Below are 18,732 nucleotides of genomic sequence, written 5' to 3' on the forward strand. Positions count from 1 at the left end.
TTCAGGTCAGCCCTTCCCTTTGCTGTGCATCAGTCTCTGCTGACTCCAGCAGTCCCCCTGCTCCTGATTTTGTCAAAACTACTCATGCAAGTTTTATGACTTGAACATTCTTCATATCCCATTCTTCTTTGCGTTATTTTGCTGGGTTGGTTTGTTTGCTTGTTCTACATTTTACCTGCCAAATATTATTCTTTCCATCTCTCACCATTTGGACACAAGTCCAGTTTACAAAGGATTTCTTATTACTCTTGAGTATCCCACCTGCTCCTGTTTAATCATACCAGCTTTCTTTTGCTCTCAGTGCTGTTTTGCTGGGTGGTGAAGCTTTGCTGCTGACTCATGTGGTGTCTTACACTATCTCCATGCCTCCTATAAGCATTTCAGTCTTCCAGCTGCTCCTTTTACCATGAGTTTAATTTAAAATTAAGTCACAGAGGAAAACTAAGATTATAACCTCATGGTGTGTGCAAGGTGCAAGTATCAAAACACCAAGCTCTACAATCCACTATATTTGATATTTTGTGTTCCTTAAGACAGCCACGATTTCCAGTTGTTTTCTGCATGTTGGGATTGGTGGTATCATCCTACTTGGATAGGAAGGAGCACGTGAAGATACCTGTATCAGCATTTCATGGTGTTTTCCCAGGGGGGGTGCAGCCCTCTGCTACAGCCAACATCAGGAATGCTGCAGCCTCCTAAGCTGGACTTACCAGATTTCCTTGCACGAAACAACTTGCATAAAGAATATCTCTATCAGGTGGAAGCCCTTGAAAAATCAAGTTCTTTATCAGAACTGTCCAGGTCTCCTCCCAGATAAATTACTCCAATCCTGGGTTTTTAAAGACTTGCCCATAGAGATATCCCTGCCAGCCTGAGTTCTCAGTGGGTAAGGAGGGCCTTTACAAGAGCTCCATCCTCTGGGGTGGTTTGAGGAGCTGCCACCTTCAAGTTCCTTTCTGACCCTCCTTACTGAGAGGGAAGAGCTCTGTACATAGCAAGATCTGCCAGAATCCTTGATCACCTCCCCCACCAGCAGGCAGGGATGTGTTTACTGCAGTCCCCAAGACCTTTCCAAGAGTCAAAATCCCCATGAGCACTCCTGTGCTCTAGCACAAGGCTGGTCTGGAGTCAATCATACACTCAGGTGAAACATGTTATTATCCCCCTGATCCTGTGCAGGACGTCTGGGAAGTTTCTTTCCACTTGGGCATCTTCCCACCCACTGTTCCCCATCCTCCCAGCCCCTCCCTCCCACATTCCCTGGGACTGGGATTTCCCCAAACACCATCCATCCTGCCTTCCTCCCACCCTTCCCTGAGTCCCACCTTTCCCTCATTCCCTCAGAGGAATTTCCCCATTGCCCCACCAGGCCTTGATCTGCAGAGCCTGTCCTTATCCTCACAGCAGCACTACAAACATCAGCACCAACTTTTCCCTGCTGGTGCTGCTCAAGGGTTTAAGGGCTCTAAGACTGCACATTGTTTTAATAAACACGATTCCTGGCAATAAAATGGAAAACTGACAGGACAAATAGCCTTTTTAACAGGCAAGGGAAAAAAGTCAATGCTTCTGGCCTGTTCAATGGATTACCTCTAATAAACAAAATATTCCTTATGTCCCATTTTATATTAATCAAAAACTGTGCATTTAATTTCAAGGAAAGAATTAATGTTTCCTTTAAAAAGATATTATCAATTGCAGGAAAATTTGATTGGGTCCTGCTTGTTTTTTTTTCATACTGAAGGGCATTTTGGGCTGCCTAAACAGAAAAGTTACAGTACAACTGTGGTTTAAGCATGTCAACTCAACCAAGCACCTTCAGGTGAACTTACAGCAGGAAGTTTATAGAAGTTCTTTGCTATTTCCCAAGATGCTTAAAGCTGAAGGATGAAAACCCACCCAAATGTTAGTAATTCAGAACTTCCTGTGCAGATATTAGAAACAGAATATAATATCTAAAGTCCACAGCAGATCAATTTTCTAACAAATTGAATACAAGCAAGACCAGCATTGCAACATGAAGTAGCAAAGTGAATCCTGATTGAAAAATCAAAATTCTAAACGGCTTTTACAAAAAAAATTTTCACTAAGCACTCCAAGAAAGGCTTTGCATTAAGCACTCAGCAGTTCACATTCTTCTACTGTGAAGCAAGACTAACACCTGGCACTAAATTATCCATTTAGTTCTTCAGGAAACTCAACTGATATTCCTTAACACTTCTAAGGCAAAAATGAAAAAGAAAATGGTTATTCATCAAAAGAAAAATAGGCATGTGCTCTGCAAGAGAAAACCTCCTTCCATACTACTTTTACTCATTACTACATAAAAAAAAAACAAAGTGATTCTTGGATTGATGACAACTCTTAAAAAAATGAATAAATAATCTGAATTACCCATTACTAGATATTTAAGCATCTCTGCACATGACTGGAATGTTTGCTATGCTACAGGGGAGCCACGAGGTCAAACCACATTCACACACAACTGCTACCTGAGCTCCCCTAGCTCTGCCTTTTGTACAGGGGCTTTGGAACAAAAAACTGATCCAGCTTCCTGAAAATCCTGGCTGCTCCAAGGCCCATCTCCAGCAGCCCTGGCTGCAGTGCCTGGACACTGATCCCAGAGGTCCCTGTGCCCCACGCCAGCTCCTGGGGCACTGCTCCTGCCCTGCAGGGACTTCAAGCATCCAGGGCTGACTGACCTATGAAGGTAGCTGCAAGGGAAGGGGAAAAAGCCAGAGAGCAGAGATGGATTCATTCCAACCTTTACTTTGTTTGCTCTTTTTTTGTTTGTATTTTTTTTTTTAATAGAGCTTCCATGCAGAGTTCTCCAGAGTAAGTGCTAATGCCGGAGCCTGCCCCGCCGGCCTTGGCACTACCACAGACACTTCTGCCCACATGGGAGGAAAAGCTTTTGCTACATGACTTTTTTCCTTTTTTTTTTTTTTTTTAACTTTTAGGCCAACAACATGTTCTCATCTGAACATTACAATTAATGAGTGCTATCAAGAATTCCTAACAAAAACTGTACATGAGTTTACAAACGTATTAACATATAAATAATGAGAAGCTTCCTGCCTGGAGCCTCCACAGTAGTCTTTTTGCTTGAGAATGTAATACTGGAAGGGCAGATCCGATCCCTTTCCACAGCACCAGTCAGAGCTGGCTTAGTCCAGTCAGCCATTCTGCTCAAGCATCACAGGGTTTTTCTTCAGTGCCTCTGGCTTTGATAAGCAGTCTGTCATACTGTGCAAAAGCAAGAGTCCAATGCCTTTGGGAAGGAATCCTGCTGCTGAGAGGCCTCTGCCACCCGGTCATCGTTCTGGTCCGAGCTCCTGCTGGAAGGTCCTTTTCTTCTCCCGACAGTGTTTCTTGTGAGCAGGCCAGTCCTTCTGCTGGCACTGCGAGCCGCAGTACCGCGCCACCTGGCAGCGGCCACAGATGTTGAATTCACGTAACTGGGAACAAAAGCTGGTGTTAGAGGGGCTGCTCAGTGCCCAGAACTCAGCAGCACTCCCAACGGGCACCCCAGCAGCACTCCCAAGGAGCTTCATGATCAGGTTTTCCACTCCTGTCACAAACAGGTGACAGGAGAAGGCTGAACAGCCTTAAGCTGAAGGAGGGCAGAGTTAGAGGGATATTGGCAAGAAATCCTTCCTGTAAGGCCCTGGCACAGGTGCCCAGAGAAGCTGTGGCTGCCCCTGAATCTCTGGCAGTGTCCAAGGCCAGGCTGGACAGGGCTTGGAGCACCCTGGGATAGTGCGAGGTGTCCCTGCCCATGGAATGAGATGAATTGTAAAGTCCCAAACCAGTCTGGGATTCTATTAAAAACAAACACCCCACCATGAGTTCCAGAGAAACAGAGGGTTTGAAGCAATTCCTGTGGCTGTATATTTGCTCTTGTAAAATGGGCTTAATAGACAAAATATCAGAGCATTACACATTTGTTGTCACCATGCTGCTCTTTTGTCAACTTACGTTCTGTTTTCAACTACCAACACCTGAAATTCAGAAATTATCACAAGGGCTGCACAAGCTCAGCCACTGCCAAAGTTACTGTTATCCAGGGAGCTTCTGGGCACAGACTCAAGTAAAAGCAAGAGCTGCCTCTGTTTCAAATACAGGGAATTTAAGATCACTTTTGCAAATGTTCCCTTCCCCAAAGCAGAAAGTGGAACACAATGGGTCTAGCCTACTCAGCATCTGCTATTACAAGAAAAACCCTTGTTTATAGATAAGGCATCTGTGTGACAGAGGCACAGCCTTTGCACAACTCATTCTCTCACTCTTGATATTGTTTTATCTTCCTCCAGCAGAACTTTTCCTCCCAGCTCTCCCCTGAATGAAAACCACTCCAATTAACCTTCTGCTCAGGAAATGATAACCAGGTTATTTTTTGATTCCACAACTGTCCAAACCCTCTCACAACACTTCCTGCTGCCTCACACAGCTGCTCACTCATCCCTGCAGGAAAGCTTCCACTTGGCTTTTTGTGCACTCTGCAGAAATCACCCTGCTCCCAGCAGCCCAGTAACATCCACTGCTCCAATTCAAACCCACATTCCCTCTAACTGAAAATTATCACAGGGTCTGGAGGTTCAGGCCAAAGAAAACCTGAGTGGAAGAAAATTATTGCTTTTAGCCACTGAATGGCTCATGTAAAGCTCTACATTTTAAACTATAAATAAATCCCATGACACACCATTAACCCAAAGCATTTCTTGCTCATTCCAGCTCTCTGACCCCACCTGTTTTTCAATCATTGTGCAGGGAGGGTAGTGACATTCATAGTAAGTGCAGGAGTTCTCTTCCTCCTCCACAACATCCCCGTTAGCGTTGTAGTATCTGGTTACATTCAGGACAGGAAACTGCTCTTCTATGGGGTCTGTAGGAAGCTGTTGGATTGCCAGCCAGTACAGGCTTTGTTCCCTGGAAAAAAAAAAAAAAAAAAAAAAAAAAAAAAAAGAAAAATATACAAGTTTGGTACATCAATCCCTCAGAATCATATAGAGAAACTAATTCCAAGTCTATTAATAAATAAGGCTAACATTGTATTTAGCCTCAGACTGCGCATACTGCTCATATATTGGGTATTTTAACGTTATTTTAGTCTAAGTAACCCCAAAAGTTTAAAGGTATCAATCAAGAAATATTTACTTTGAGTAAAATTAATTCAGTGCAAAATTATTCACACCAAGTCAAAATTAATTTCTGGCTTGAAGTCTGTTTCTTGTTCTTCAACCACAAAATCCTATGTGGAGCATTTGTAATTTACTGCAACTTCTCAAAATCAGTTTAATTAGCTCTAAACACCCCAATCTTAAAGCTGCTGCTGGTGCTCTAAGTGTTTCAGGAGAAGAGTGTGGCGTGAAATCTGTGGGTCTCCCATTGTGTCCCATCGTTGATTATCCAGATCCATCCTGGCATTAAGAGTTTGATGTGCTGAGTGGCATCAGTGAAACCCAGCCTGTGGGAAGCTCCCACAAGCTGCTGGTGAGAGGTGCTGGAATCTGAGCCCAGAACTCACCCTGAGTGAGTCCAACCCCAACTCACATCTTTTATCATGAGCATTCTGCAGCTCCCAGTTCCCACAGGTCACACTGGAATTTCAGTGCCTGAGGGGCAGAAGGCAGTGAGATGTGCAGGTTTCCCTGAGCCTCTGCTCAGCTGGGAGGGCACAGAGGTTTCCTGTTCCACCTGGTACAGCAGGACTTTGGCACAACCCCGAGGGTGAGACGGTCCCTGCACAGCAGGGACATGAGCACAGATTGTGCCCCAGGTGAGGAAGCCAGGACACAGTGATGTGTAAAGCATCCAAGGTAACATCAAAAAGGCTCTGCCAAGGCAAAAATCACTAAAGAAAGGAGACAACATCTGAAGAGATTTTCCTTCCCCCTGCCCATACCTTTGTTTGCTAGAGATTTCCTCAGCCTTGGGCTTCCAGCCCCACGGGACCAGGCGCAGATTGTCCAGGCGGTTGTCCACGGTCACAGAGTTCAGATGCACCACCTGAAAGCCAGGAGCAATCCCTCCCCTGTGCCTCTCCCTGCAGGAGAAAAAACCAACCTGAAGGTCAGTGGTGAACAGGAATAGCTAAAAAACAAAGGATCACAGCAATTCCAGAGGCAATGTGAGTTGGGACCTGCTGGCACTGGGCTGCAAACAGACTCCAGTGGCTACTTCAGGCAGGGCAACCCCCAGGAAAAAGTGCCTCTTTCCACCATGTGAGTTCAATTATAAATTAAATGAATCAAAAGAGAGAGTATAGAGTAATTCTAAGCATATTGCTTAGTTCGAGTCTACTCCTCCAGTTACTGCTAGAGATCCATGGAATTACAGTGTTCCTTGAAGGGTGACAACAATGGCTTATTATTTTCATAGGGAATTCTATCAGGTGACATGCAAACATGCAAGTTTGGCACTGGTGTGGAGCCACAGGACTTATTATTTATGAAGAAACATCTCTGAACAACAACAGGACAGAGGTTTCACCGAGTATGCAAATGCTTTTTAGACTCTAATTGTGTGTAACACACTGAAAGTCTGAAATGACTCCACAATTGATCAAGAGACACCTGAAACTTGCCCAAAATCCAAAACAGGACTAAGCCAGGACAGCTGCAGGGGGAATGTTCCCTACTGCCTTCTAAGAGTTTCCCCTTCCCCCTTCTTTTCACCTCTCCTTTCTCTGTTTCATCAAGTTCACTGCCAAACACCCTCACGCCTGGACAAATTTTGGTATCACTTCTTGCAGGAATCCCCATCCCAGCTGAAATACAAGGGTTGGACAGAAGGCTGTGTCCCTGTGTTTGTTCTGCCATGAAGAACATGCACAGGAGAACAAGGACCAAGCAGAGCTGACAGCACTCACTGAGGGTAACCAAGCAGTTCCTCCATGGAAACTCCCAGCAGCTTCCCACAGCTTCACCCAAGCCCAGCCTGGACATTGAGTCCTGCTCAGCCTTCACTGAACATTTCAGCTCAAATAATTCATTTAATTTTGAAGAGGTATTTGCCTGAATTTAAGAATTCCTACTTTTTTAACCTTTACAAAGCTCAGCATTACCCAGCAGAACAGGAAACTCATTTCAGTGTGACTTACAATGAAAAATGTAGGAATTTGTATTCTTGGTCAAAATCCATGCAGATATGTGTCAGTTATATACATTGCATATAACTGTTGCACTTCTCATATGCCTCAAAACTTTGCAGAATTTAATGAGAATCCCCTTGATGAGGCTCCAAGCAGCACCTACACAGACTGTGCTCCAGCTCCCACCAGGTAATTCCTGTGAGGACACCCCTGCATGAGAACAGAGCCTGGAGACCCCTGTCAGGGAGTCTGCTGGGCCTCCATCGAACAGAGAAATATTCTTCCCTTCGAAGATAAAACTAATAAAATCCTTCTTTTTGGGAAAAAGAAACCAAGCTACACATATTAAAGCAAACCATGGCAAGGAGTCTGCTGAAGTGCCCTAAAGGAAGAATCCCACCTTGATTTGGGCTATAAGGGACTTTAAAATTCAGTTCATTCCCTGTCACGGCAGGGACACCTACTATCCCAGGCTTCTCCAAACTCCATCCAACCTGGCCTCGGACACTTCCAGGGATCCAGGGTCACTTCCAGGGCCTCTCCACCCTCACAGGGAAGGACTTCCCAATATCCCAACTATCCTTGCCCTCTGGCACTGGGCCATTACAGTAAAAGCTACTTTTGAGTCGTTGAAGGCCAGCAGAGGGTCTGACAAAGGGCATCAGGAGTCCTGAGGGCTCCAAGTGGGAACCCAGGAGCTGGTGAACTGCTGGAGGTGAGCATCAGTCAGATATGGAGACAGGGAAGGAGTTAAGGTTCTTAGAATGAGCCTGGGACAAAGTGCCAGCTGGAGAGATGGGACAGATAGCAGACAAGAATCTGGGAGGAGAAGACAGAAGTTCAGAGCAAAAACAGACTGTGCAGGGGGGGAAAGGGAAGGGGATTCCAAGATTAGGTTAAGAAATACTTTTGATTTTATTAGATGAGAGTTTAGAAACTGCTAGAGTTGGGGAAAGAGAAAGGATTATGAGAGATTGTCCCTGACACTGGGATGTCATAGCAGAGTGGCACATACCTACCCCTGCTCCACCACAGCCCAGATCTGCACCCAACACCCCAAAAAGCACATTCTGAACAAATCCCCTCCCACACTGAGCCAGTCTTTACCTCCTTGTATGAGACCACATTTATCTACATCACTGCCAGTTTTTCTGTGGCTTCAAGTGACAAAAGCCTAAGTAAAGGTGCAAGTTGGGCCTTGCTGGTGAGCAGTGTTAAAATACCACTGCACTGAGGTGCCAGAACTGGCAATGCCAAGTTCAGGGTGGTCCCTTCTCACCACACATCAAGAAGGAACCTTGGAACACACAAGCACTCCACTCCCCTCCCCAAGCCTCTCTTTGACCATCCCAGTTCATCCAAACTGAGCAGGAAGGACAGGCTGTGCAGAACCTGCCTTGTCCCTTGCAGAAGGGCCAGAAGAACAGCCTCACTAATGCAACCAAACCTCCTGCAGAGCTGGAGCTTCTGCCTTCCCCTGCACTCCTGAGCTCCTGCAAGATGCCAGGCAAAACCCTTCCCCTAAGACTTTTTAGGGAATCATCTGGACTCTGTTCTTTTGGCATTCCAGCAGCTCAGAACCCAGGACTGGAATACAAGTGCAGACACAGCAATTCCGAGCACCAGGAACCAGAACTGAGCCTATTACAGGCAGCAAGATGGCAAGTACTCAAAAAAACACCAAACTTAAAAATCCAAAAAAAATCAGGTCTTGGATGTCTTTTTGAACATGCAGTTGGTGCTACTTATGACTAATCCCCTGCTGCTGCTGTTCCCCAGGGAACATCTCTACACCCAGCAGAACACAGAGCTGGGATTGCTCCACAGGGAAGGGCTGAGGGGATGAGACTTCTGCAGAGACATCCAAACTCTGCTTTGGGGGAACCAGAACTCCATGTGGAAATCACAGCAAGCACCAGAGAGGCTGAAGAACCACCAGGAAGTTCTCTCTGTACGATTTTTTTGCAGCTTGTGTGGGGAATTTTCAGCTCTTGGTTGCCTTTTGATCCCACACTTGCCTCTGCATAGGGTAGCAGGAGGGCTCTGGGAGAAGGTCCCTGTCACTGCTGCAGCTCCAGCAGTTCCAGGCTTTCTATCCCAAGGGCCTCATGACATGAACAAAGATACTTGCTTAACTAGAAAAGGAAAAAAAAAGATCAAAAGAATCTCTTTTACTGGCATCTACCACATGCTACTCACTGTTAAAGCAGAGGCATACAACTGGGTTGGTTTTTCATGTTTTTGGGGGTCCATGTGCAGAGAACAAGGGAGTTACACACCTGGCACCTGCAGTAATCCATGTTCTTTGTTCATCCAAGGAGTCAGGCTGGCACTGGGAAGTACAATCACTGCCTGGCTCTGCCCAGCTCTCCTGACTCTCACAGACTTCTCCAGCACTGCCCCTCCTCACCAAAGGAAGGACCTGTCACTCCTCTCCAGTCCTGGTTTGTGCTCAGAGTAGCCCCAAAATTGCTGTTTAGGAGTGGCAGAATCTTCACAGCCCCTGCAGAGACTCAGCCACTGACATACAGTATTTGAGCTCCAACTAAAAATCAGCAACACAAACACCTTCAGGACCAAAAGGAATTGACAGGAACAGCAGAGATATTTTATATTTTCTAGTCCAAAAATCTGACTGCAACTTCAGAACTGCAGCTCTGGCAGCTGACATCCCTCTCTGTGCCTCTCCAAGTTCCACATCACACTCAGTCTCTTATTTTTAACCCCAGTCCATGCTCTAGTAACACAATTTGAATTGCCTAACCGAATATGCTCAAATGACTTCCTAATTTGAGTAGAACAAGCCAGAAGAGGCAATGGCTGGGCTGGGTCATAAATAGCTGGGCTGTCATCATTTGCACAGCCTTCAACAATAGAACTGAGTAATTTTCAGGTGCTGTTTAATGCTACTTACAGATAATAATTATGACTGTCTGAGGTTCACAGTTAGCAGCAGCTGTCAGTGATTTGCTCCACATACTGCAGCCAATTTCATAATTTCAACAAAGTTCTATGTGCAATAAGATTAAACATTAACAGATGAAGGTTAAAATCCATATTTAATAAGCAGACTGGAAATAATAATTACAATAATCTGATATTCTTCCTGTCTCCTTCCTCCTGTGCAGAGCCTGTTTCTAGAGAATAAAAGATAACCTGCAGTGATAAAGGGCATCCTGGGCACTGTGACTTCCACAGATGTGGAACTGAACAGAAAATATGCTTAATTTTTCCAAAAAGGCTTTTAAAAGAAATAATATTTCTTCAGCAGATCCCACCTTTTCTACAAACCCATCAACATCTAAACGGAGCAATAGATGAGCTCTAAGGGTGAGCTGCTCTCACAAATGAGGAAATTGGCCCTGAAACATAATGTTAATCCTATGAAAGATTTCAAGGATTTGTAGATTTATGGAAAATAAGATGCAGCAGCTGATATGAACCATCAGCAGCATCACTTCAGGCAGTTTTGCAGAAAGCCACAAAGAACAACTCAAAGTTTTAAGTTATCTGGAGTTCCCTCTCTGCAGCGCTCTGCCAATTCTCAGTGGACAAAAAGCCCCACAGCAAACCTTCAAATGTTTGTCTTCACCTATTAAATGGTGCAGGTCCCATTTTCCCTCCATCTGAAGTCTGGGCAGCATTTCTCAGGTGTGAACAGGGTGTCCATGAACCACGCTCACCTGTCTCTGCTTTCCCTGCCTGGGATGTTTCACAGGCTGTGCTGTGTGAGGACTCTGCAAACCAAAGTCCTGTGGGCACCCCGTGTTGTGTTTCCAATTTTCCTGAGGGGACTCTGGCTACTACAGGCAGAGAACTCACCCCACATAAGTTGCAGCAAATTGAACCCTTGGTTTTCCACTCCCTCCAGTACCCACCAGAGCAGCTCGTGCAGGAGGCGGCCTGAGCCCCGGCCTCGGTTCTTGTCGAACGCGTAAGCGAAGATTTTAGCACCATTTCCATCAGCATCCACCTCCATCCGAGCCTGGAGGGAAGGGAAAGGCTGTGAGATCACCCCACAAGGGGCAGACAGCACCTGCTCCACTGGGATGGACACAACATCTCACACTTGTCCCTGCAGGTCCCTTGAGCTCAGTGGGATCTGAGTTGTCTCAATCCCCCAGGGGGACCCAGCCAGGTGGGGCTGGGAAAGGGCAGGGAGGAGCTGGGGGGGGGGGGGGACTGCCTGGATAAAGAACAGCAGGAATACACCTGTGTGGGCTGGGATTCATGTCAGGATCCACACTCTGTCTCTGTGCAGCCACCAGGGCTTTGCTCTCAGCACTGCCCCTACATCCACCTCACTGGGAGAGCCAGGGCCTGTCATTTTTCCTGCACTCCACAATGCTGTGTTGGTGACAAAGCTCACAAAGCGCAGCAAGAACTTGATACGTTTGGGACAGTCACAGTGTGTTACCACCACAGGGACAGAGACACAGGGGCTGACAGAGGGGAGGAATGGACGAACAGGGAGTGTTCTGACAGCAGCACTGCCCAAACTCCTAAAATTCCTAAGAGAAGCCCCAAAGCACCCACTGCACTGAAGAAATTCAGCAGATTATGACCCTCCTCCATAAAACACCTTATTTGTCGAAGACTTCATAATCACTGTCTTTCACTTTCAAAGTCTTGGTAGAGCCCACTTACCCTCTTCCAGTGGACCTGAAGAGGAAACACTGTTTTCAGGTCACATAATCAGTTACAATAATACATTGTTTCCTCAATAATACATGTTTTCCTCATCCAAGACTAAGTGCAGAATGAGCATTTTTAGTGCTTGCCAAACCACGGGAGGACAAATTATTAGTTCTCCAAAAGCATACAAATAGCATGAAAATAAAAAAAACTACATAACAGCTAAGTAAATACAACCTTAAATACAAGTCTCTGAGTTGGAACTTCAATAACTTAAAACTGGCTCTTTTTTCCCCCAGACATAGGAGTTACAGGCACAGCACTTCCACAAGGTGTTTGGTCGGAGCAGGACACAAGGAAAGGAAAAAGCCGAGGCTCCACCGGGAGCCCGAGCACCGCCGGCCTGGGGAGGGCGCGGAGGGCGGAGGCGGGGCCGGGGCAGCCCCGGTCGGGGAGGGGAGTCACAAAACCCGGTAAAATAACGCGAGGAGAACACGGGCAGCGGGTGGGGGGGTCCCTCACCTCAAAGGAGTAGCTCTCCACCAGCGGGATGTCCTGCTCGTCGATCAGCGTGTACTTGGTCTGGAACACAGCAGGAGCGCCGTCAGCGCGGCCGCACGGCCTCGGGACACCCCCGGACCGCACGGCACGGCTCGGAATGAACCGGGACCGCACGGCACGGCCCCGGCTCCGCTCGACACGGCTCCGTGAGGCCCCGGCACGGCCTCAGTGTGGCCCCGGCATAGCCCCAGTGGCTCGGTAAGGCCCGGTAATGCACAGCACGGTCCAGCACAGCACGGCCCTCCCCGCCCGGCAGCACCGGCCAGCCGGCCGGCCCGCCCGCTGGTCCCCGCCCGGCCAGACCCCTACGCCCCGGCCCCGCCGCCCCCCGCCCCGCCCGGCGCAGAGTGCCCGAGCCCGGCTCGGCCTCGCCCGCCCGCGCCCTGCGCTCACCTTGCCGGCCACCCGCCCGAGCCGGACGATGCCCAGCTTGAAGTCGGTCATGGCGGGGCCGGGCCGGGGCCGCCGCTCAGCCCCGCGCCGCTGCCACGCGCCGCCGCCTCGCGCACACCCGGGGGGGCGGGGCCGCCGCGCCACCGCCCCCCGCCGCCTCTCGGCCAATGATGGCCCGCGCCACCGCCCACCCGCTCCCGGCGGCCCAATGACGGCCCGCGCCGCCCTTGCGTCACTCCCGCGAACGCCGCCGCCGCGGCCAATGGGCGCGCGGCGCGCCGCGGCTCGGGTCACGTGGGACGGGGCCCCGCGCGCGGGCGCGGCGGCGCGGTCGCGGGAGGCGCGGACGGTGACGTCACGTTCGCGGGAAGCTTCGTGCCGGCGGCAGAGGGGGCGCGGCCGCATCTAAAGAGACCGCGCCCCCCGCCCTCCCGGGACCGAAGGGGGACGCTCACGGGGACCCCAGGGATGGGACAGGGACACCCCCAGGGTCCGGGAGCCCCGGGCTCGCTGCCGGCGGCACATGGCGGAAAGCCCCGCCGCGTGGATGCCCGGACATCCCGCGCAGCCCCGATGAGCCGTGCGGGCGGAGCCACGTTCCGGCGGATTGGGCAGGGACCAGAGTGTCCAGAGCTGGAGAGACCCACGGGAACCACGGAGTCCCAGCTCCCGGCCCTGCCCAGGACACCCCGACCATCCCTCCCTGGGCATTCCTGAGAGCTGCGCTGCCGTGTGCCTGGGGATGTTGATGTGACCCTAGGGAGGGGCTGTGGGGCCCAAACTGGCTGTGCTCTGCTTTGGGCCAGCAGCCAGGCCCAGCTGGGACAGCTGTGTGTCCCCCAGAGGGACCACAGAGCTGTTGTGGGGTCACCCCAAGAGGCTCCTCAGAAGGGCAGTTACTGCCAGAACTTCCAGCCCTTTCACATTGGGGGTTACTCCAGGACCTGTGAGGGTGTCACAGCAATGTTTTGGTTGAGATTTCAGCCCAATGTAGTCTCTGCATCTTCATTCTCTCAAAAAAACCTGTAAAGATTTGTGGGATCCTTCACCCAGGGCTGCTCCATCTGCTTATCCCCAGCCTGGACTGATCCCGGGGGTTGTCCTGACCCGGGGCAGCTCCACACTAGGCCTGGTGAAACCTCATGAGGTTCCCATGGCCCCACTGCTCAAGCTTGTCCAAGTCCCTGGGATGTGTCACTGCACCCTCAGCTTAGTGACACCTGCAAGCCTGCTGAGGTTGCACATCATCCCTCAATGTGTCATTAATAAAGATACTAAATGAAATAACAAATTAGGAAGATGGATTTAAATGTGACATTAATGTAGGCTGTTACCTTAGAACCCTCTACCTCCTTTTGAAGAAGTGGGATTAGGAAGAAATGAATTATTGCAGGGCAAACCCTCCTGCTAAGCACTGCTTTGTGCCTACCAGAGCCTGTGCCTTCAGGCAGCATGGGAAAGTTACGGATCCTGTCCCAGGAGAACTCCCTAAAAGCAAGAAAAGGAATCCTTTTTCCAACTGTTTCCAGCACTGCCATGTGGAGTAAAACACACACAGGACAAGCACAAGGCTGAACAGCTCCTGAGACTCTCGGGGCTCACATCAGAGCAGATGCCTAACACTAGGGGCACAAAGATTTTAAAGTAGTTTAAAGCAGAGCTGCTGCTCAAAGGGGCTGCAGCCTCTGCCATGCTGCCTTGCCTCAGGCACCCCAAGTGTTTGTGCAGCTTTGCTGTGGAATCTCTGAAGAACCTCAGCTGGAAGGGACCCAACCCTCCCCTGGCATTGCAGCCAGGCTGGCCTTGGATGAGGATCCCACCAGCCCTCTCCAGCCCTTCAGCCTGTGGTCATTTATCACACAAAAGTTTTTCCCTGTGTACCTTATCAGAATTTGTGTCACACAAATCATTGGAGACATGGGGATTGGGCAGGTTACAGAGCATGAGAAGCCATCTCTGACCTATTCAGAAAACATCCGAACATTACTGCCAGCTTGAAGCATGGTCAATTCCAACAAAGGAACCCAGTAGAACCACAGAATATCCTAAATTGGAAGGGACCCACCAGGATCACCCAGTGCAGCCCCAGTTCCTGCCCAGACCCCCCAACAATCCCCCCTGTCCATCCCTGGCAGCGCTGTCCAAACGCTCCTGGAGCTCTGGCAGCCTCGGGGCCGGGACCATTCCCTGGGGAGCCTGGGCAGTGCCCAGCACCCTCTGGCTCAGGGAAGAACCTTTCCCTCATCTCCTCCATTAACCTCCCCTGTCACATCTCCAGCTGTTCCTTCAGCATGGCAAGTGCCTGGAATTTTTTTTCTGGCTGCCTCAGAAAAAGGCCCTACAAACAACTGGGGGAAAAACAGATGAAAGTGCAGAGACACAAACTCTCCTGGTTTTAACCCCATCAGCTGCTCGTGGAATAGAGGTGAGGGAAACGCGGGGCCAGCACAGGCCTGGAGCCTGGGCAGAGCTGCCCAAGGCACAGATCCCTGAGCTCGTGGGATTCCCATGGCTGGGAATACCCACGACAGGCTTCACTCAGTTTTGCTGTATGAGTGAGGAGGGTCCGGGCCCTCCCCTCCACACTGCCAGGGACACAGTGGGATGTCCTGGACAATTGGTATCTGCCAGGGCTTGTGGATTTGCTAATTTTTTTTTTTTTAATCATGCCTTTCCCTCTGTCACTACAGCGCCACTTCAGGCTCTGTGGCCCTCAAGTCACCAGAACAGTAACCCCAATTTCATCAGGGAGCAAAGAACACAACTCCATCTCATTTTGAATAAGCAAGGCTAAGCATTCTGGTCTCATTCCTCACCACATTTTTTAACAGCCACACTTCCATCCCCGCTCCAAATCCATCCAAAACAGGCATGGACATATCACTCTAAAGCTGCTGTACTTCCAAGGAAGACAAGGAGAGTGTCCCCAAAAGAAAATTCACAGCATGGGTTAGGAAGAGACAAATCAAGCCAGCAACAGTGCTTGCAGACAACTGGGTCTTTATTTAGGTATTTAAAGTGCTACAAAAAACTGAAGGAGCCTCCATCTGGCAACTTCCTTTTCTGCAGTCTTAACTCTGTTGGAAGAAGCAGACACAGCTCATTAGTGGAGTCTTTCAGTAATTAAATGTTACACAGCAATTTCACTCAGAGCCCAGCACTTACAGCTGGGCACTCAATGGCACCACTGTTGATGTCATCGATGATGTCGTGGGGGTGTCTCCCATCAATGCTGCAGCCCACAGACTGGGCAGTGCCAAGGATCTCCTTGATGGTCCCTGCAGCAGGAAGACACAGCTTGTCAGTGGCTTTACCATGGAAATACATCTGAGCCAACCTGGGCTAGTGGAAGGTGTCCCTGTCCATGGCAAGGGGTGGAATTCATGGAGCTTTAAGGTCCCTTCCAACACAAACCAGCCTGGATACTGACACTCACACAGAACTCCTCACAGCTCTCAGGTGTCCCTCTTGTCCCCCAGGTGTTTGCAGGCTGCAGCCCCAGGGCTCACCAAGGAACATCAAGTCCCTTACTCATATCTCACATCCTGGATCCCCCTAGAACACACTGCAAACTCCCCCAGGTGTTGGGGCTGCCTGTTCCTAGCCAGCACAGCTCAGCTATGGACCCCCCCTTCCAGGAAATGGAGCAGGGGAAGGAGCATTCCCTGCAGCCCAAGGCCAGGACTCACCTGAGAGCTCCCGGGCCAGGGAGCGGTGCCGCATCTGCCGTGCGATGTTCACGATCTCCTCAAAGGTGACGCTGCCACTGTGCTTAACTGGGAGGGAACAGCAGCAGTGAGGCCACTGCCAGCTCCTGTTTCCTCTGAGAACACCATTCCCAGCACTCAGACCACGACAAGAGCTGGGAGTTTGCAGCTCCAGCAGGACTGCTGTCAGTGCTGCTGCTCCCGGACCGCAGCACAAAATCATCCCCAATTCCTCTTTTGACGGCTGCATTTCTGCCAGCTCCCCTGGCTGTGCCAGGCCCTGTGCTACAGGACAGGTGCCTCATTTACCCCAACTCAGCCCAGAGAAGCTGTGGTTGTCCCATTCCCTAGAGGTGTCCGTGGCTGGGATAGACAGGTCTTGGAGCAACTGGGGATACTGGAAGGTATCTCTGTCCATGGCAGGGGTGGAACTCATGGGCTCTTACACCCTTCCCAACCCAAACCAGTCCATGACCCCATAACCTCCTCAAACACAGATGTGAATCTCTTGTTACCCTGGCACTGCAGGAATACCCAAGAACCAGCCTTCTGTCCCCTGCTTACTAGTTTGTGCTGAATAATCCCAGAGGAAGGTACTGGTATTCCCCCTCTTTTAGCCCCAAAACATTCAGATGAACACTTACTGTTCTTCTGCTTCTTCCTGTCACGAGGTGGCTCCTTCAGAGCTTTGATAATCAGAGCCGAGGCAGAAGGAACAACCTCTATCTAAATACAAAGAGATTAATTCCTCCCCCATTCTACACAGAATTCCACTACTAACAAAGAAACACAACCACTCAAGTATCTCAGCAAAGATAACTGCCAGAGTAGTGTGTATTCTATCAGTTCCCTCATCCTTCAGGTTTTTTGTGCTGCAGTAATCTGTTCCCAGGTTTTCGGCACAGGCCTCCCCACATGCAGGAGAGGACTGCTTCCTGCCTGGGGCTTCCTCTCAGCTCACCACTGGAATGTACCAGCCACAGGCATCAGAACAGGTACGGTGGCAGGTGGCTGTAGGAGTTGGCAAGATTTTTAATTATTTATTTCTATGCTGCTTTTAAGAAAGGCACTGGTTTGGGTTCTTTTTGCTGATTAGCCATTACATAGAAAGAACAATCTATGTGCAACAGGATGGAAACTGAATTTTGGCACATGAGGAAAATCTTTTCTCAGGATTCTCCAGCCCAGGCTTCACTCGCATCCCCCCACCCACGTTTTAAGGTCTTCCCAGAAGACCCCCACACACTCCCTGTGTGGCACTCATTTTATCCACCTCGGAAGGATGAAGGGCTGAGTGGACCCTGCCGGGATCCGGGCCGGTGGCTGGAGCAGGCGGAACCCGGGTGGGCTCCACGCCTGCAGCACCGGCCGGCCCCTGCGGCGTGCGGTACCTGCGCTTGCCTGTTCTGGATCGTCAGCTTCACTGTGATCCGCAGCCCCTTCCAGTCGCCCGTGGCCTTGGCGATGTCATCACCCACCTTTTTGGGGGACTGAGGGACGACACGTGGAGGTCACACGGGGCTTGGGTTAAAGCCGAGAGCTCCAGCGCTGCCCCGGGCTCCCTCCCCGTGTGCGGTAGTACCGGACACCTTTTCTCCAGGGCGGAGCAGCAGAGCCCCGCTGCTCCGCGGGGCACGCTTCCCACCGCCTTCCGAACGTATTTTATCCCTCCCACTCAAATTTCCCCCGGGGTTCATTCATTGCCCCCAGCAGGACACGCTTCCCACTCCGCTCGGGACAGGTTTCATCCCTCTACACCCAACCCACGATCCCCCGGGCCTCCCACCTCTCTGCACTCACTCCCCAACGCCCCCCGGTCCCGGTACGTACCAGCCCCAGGGGTCCGATCTTGGGGGCCAGCGCGGACGTGGCTCCGACCTCGCCGCCGGTGCAGCGCAGGTAAACTGTGGGGACAGCGCCGCGTCAGCCGCGCCCGCCGGGCCCCGCGGCCCCCGCCCGCCTCCCGCGCCCGCCGCCGGCACGTACCGACTTTGATCTCGTTGGGATCGAACTTGGGCGGCATCGCGGCGGCGGATGGCGGGGATGGAGCGGGGCGGCGGGGACAGAGGCAGAGAGAAGCGGATGGAGGCGGATGGAAGCAGATGGAACACGGCGCGGGACCAAAGGCCGTCCGCCTTCCGAGGGTAGCGAAAAGACAGCGCTCGCCGTACAGGCCTAAGATATACCCTGTGAGATCTCGCGAGAAGACAGGGAACTATAATAATGGCCGAAATCTCGCGGGATCTGTGCAGTTCTATTGTTGTGTATTTATATCTCTGTATATCAAGATATCTCCAGGGCACCGGTGGAGTCCCCACCCCTGGAGGTGTCCAAGAAAGGCCG

At 50.4% G+C, this 18,732-nt stretch overlaps 2 protein-coding genes and 1 non-coding gene across 3 annotated transcripts; all 3 read right to left on the reverse strand.

Annotated features, from left to right (window-relative positions):
• Positions 1-1,891: 1,891 nt before the first annotated feature.
• Positions 1,892-12,768, reverse strand: ZMYND19 (zinc finger MYND-type containing 19). Its single transcript, XM_062505616.1, has 6 exons — positions 12,683-12,768; positions 12,251-12,310; positions 10,972-11,078; positions 5,906-6,046; positions 4,749-4,929; positions 1,892-3,458 (listed from the first exon to the last, which is right to left on the reverse strand). The coding sequence occupies exons 1-6, from the start codon at positions 12,731-12,733 to the stop codon at positions 3,315-3,317; spliced, it is 684 nt and encodes a 227-aa protein (XP_062361600.1). The 5' UTR covers positions 12,734-12,768; the 3' UTR covers positions 1,892-3,314.
• A 2,894-nt stretch (positions 12,769-15,662) lies between these two features.
• On the reverse strand, positions 15,663-18,577 carry RPL12 (ribosomal protein L12). Its single transcript, XM_062505618.1, has 7 exons — positions 18,376-18,577; positions 18,220-18,293; positions 17,781-17,879; positions 17,034-17,115; positions 16,372-16,458; positions 15,848-15,960; positions 15,663-15,759 (listed from the first exon to the last, which is right to left on the reverse strand). Exons 1-7 carry the CDS (start codon positions 18,410-18,412, stop codon positions 15,754-15,756), a joined length of 498 nt encoding a protein of 165 aa, XP_062361602.1. The 5' UTR covers positions 18,413-18,577; the 3' UTR covers positions 15,663-15,753.
• LOC134051889 (small nucleolar RNA SNORA65) lies at positions 17,270-17,397 on the reverse strand. Its single transcript, XR_009933823.1, has one exon. It is a non-coding gene; the product is annotated as a small nucleolar RNA SNORA65 (small nucleolar RNA).
• Positions 18,578-18,732: the final 155 nt, after the last annotated feature.

This window comes from Cinclus cinclus, chromosome 19, assembly GCF_963662255.1.
Source record: "Cinclus cinclus chromosome 19, bCinCin1.1, whole genome shotgun sequence".
NCBI lineage: Eukaryota > Metazoa > Chordata > Aves > Passeriformes > Cinclidae > Cinclus > Cinclus cinclus.

What these genes read in the sequence shown, in the direction of transcription:
- RPL12 (XM_062505618.1), bottom strand. Translation starts at nt 18,412, where the DNA reads ATGCCGCCCAAGTTCGATCCCAACGAGATCAAAGTCG. An exon ending in AGATCGGACCCCTGGGGCTG is followed by an intron (nt 17,880 to 18,219) that starts GTACGTACCGGG and finishes GTCGTCCCTCAG; the next exon opens with TCCCCCAAAAAGGTGGGTGA. An exon ending in TCCAGAACAGGCAAGCGCAG is followed by an intron (nt 17,116 to 17,780) that starts GTACCGCACGCC and finishes CTTTGTATTTAG; the next exon opens with ATAGAGGTTGTTCCTTCTGC.
- ZMYND19 (XM_062505616.1), bottom strand. Translation starts at nt 12,733, where the DNA reads ATGACCGACTTCAAGCTGGGCATCGTCCGGCTCGGGCGGGTGGCCGGC. An exon ending in TGGAGAGCTACTCCTTTGAG is followed by an intron (nt 11,079 to 12,250) that starts GTGAGGGACCCC and finishes CCTTCCCTCCAG; the next exon opens with GCTCGGATGGAGGTGGATGC. An exon ending in GAAATCTCTAGCAAACAAAG is followed by an intron (nt 4,930 to 5,905) that starts GTATGGGCAGGG and finishes TTTTTTTTCCAG; the next exon opens with GGAACAAAGCCTGTACTGGC.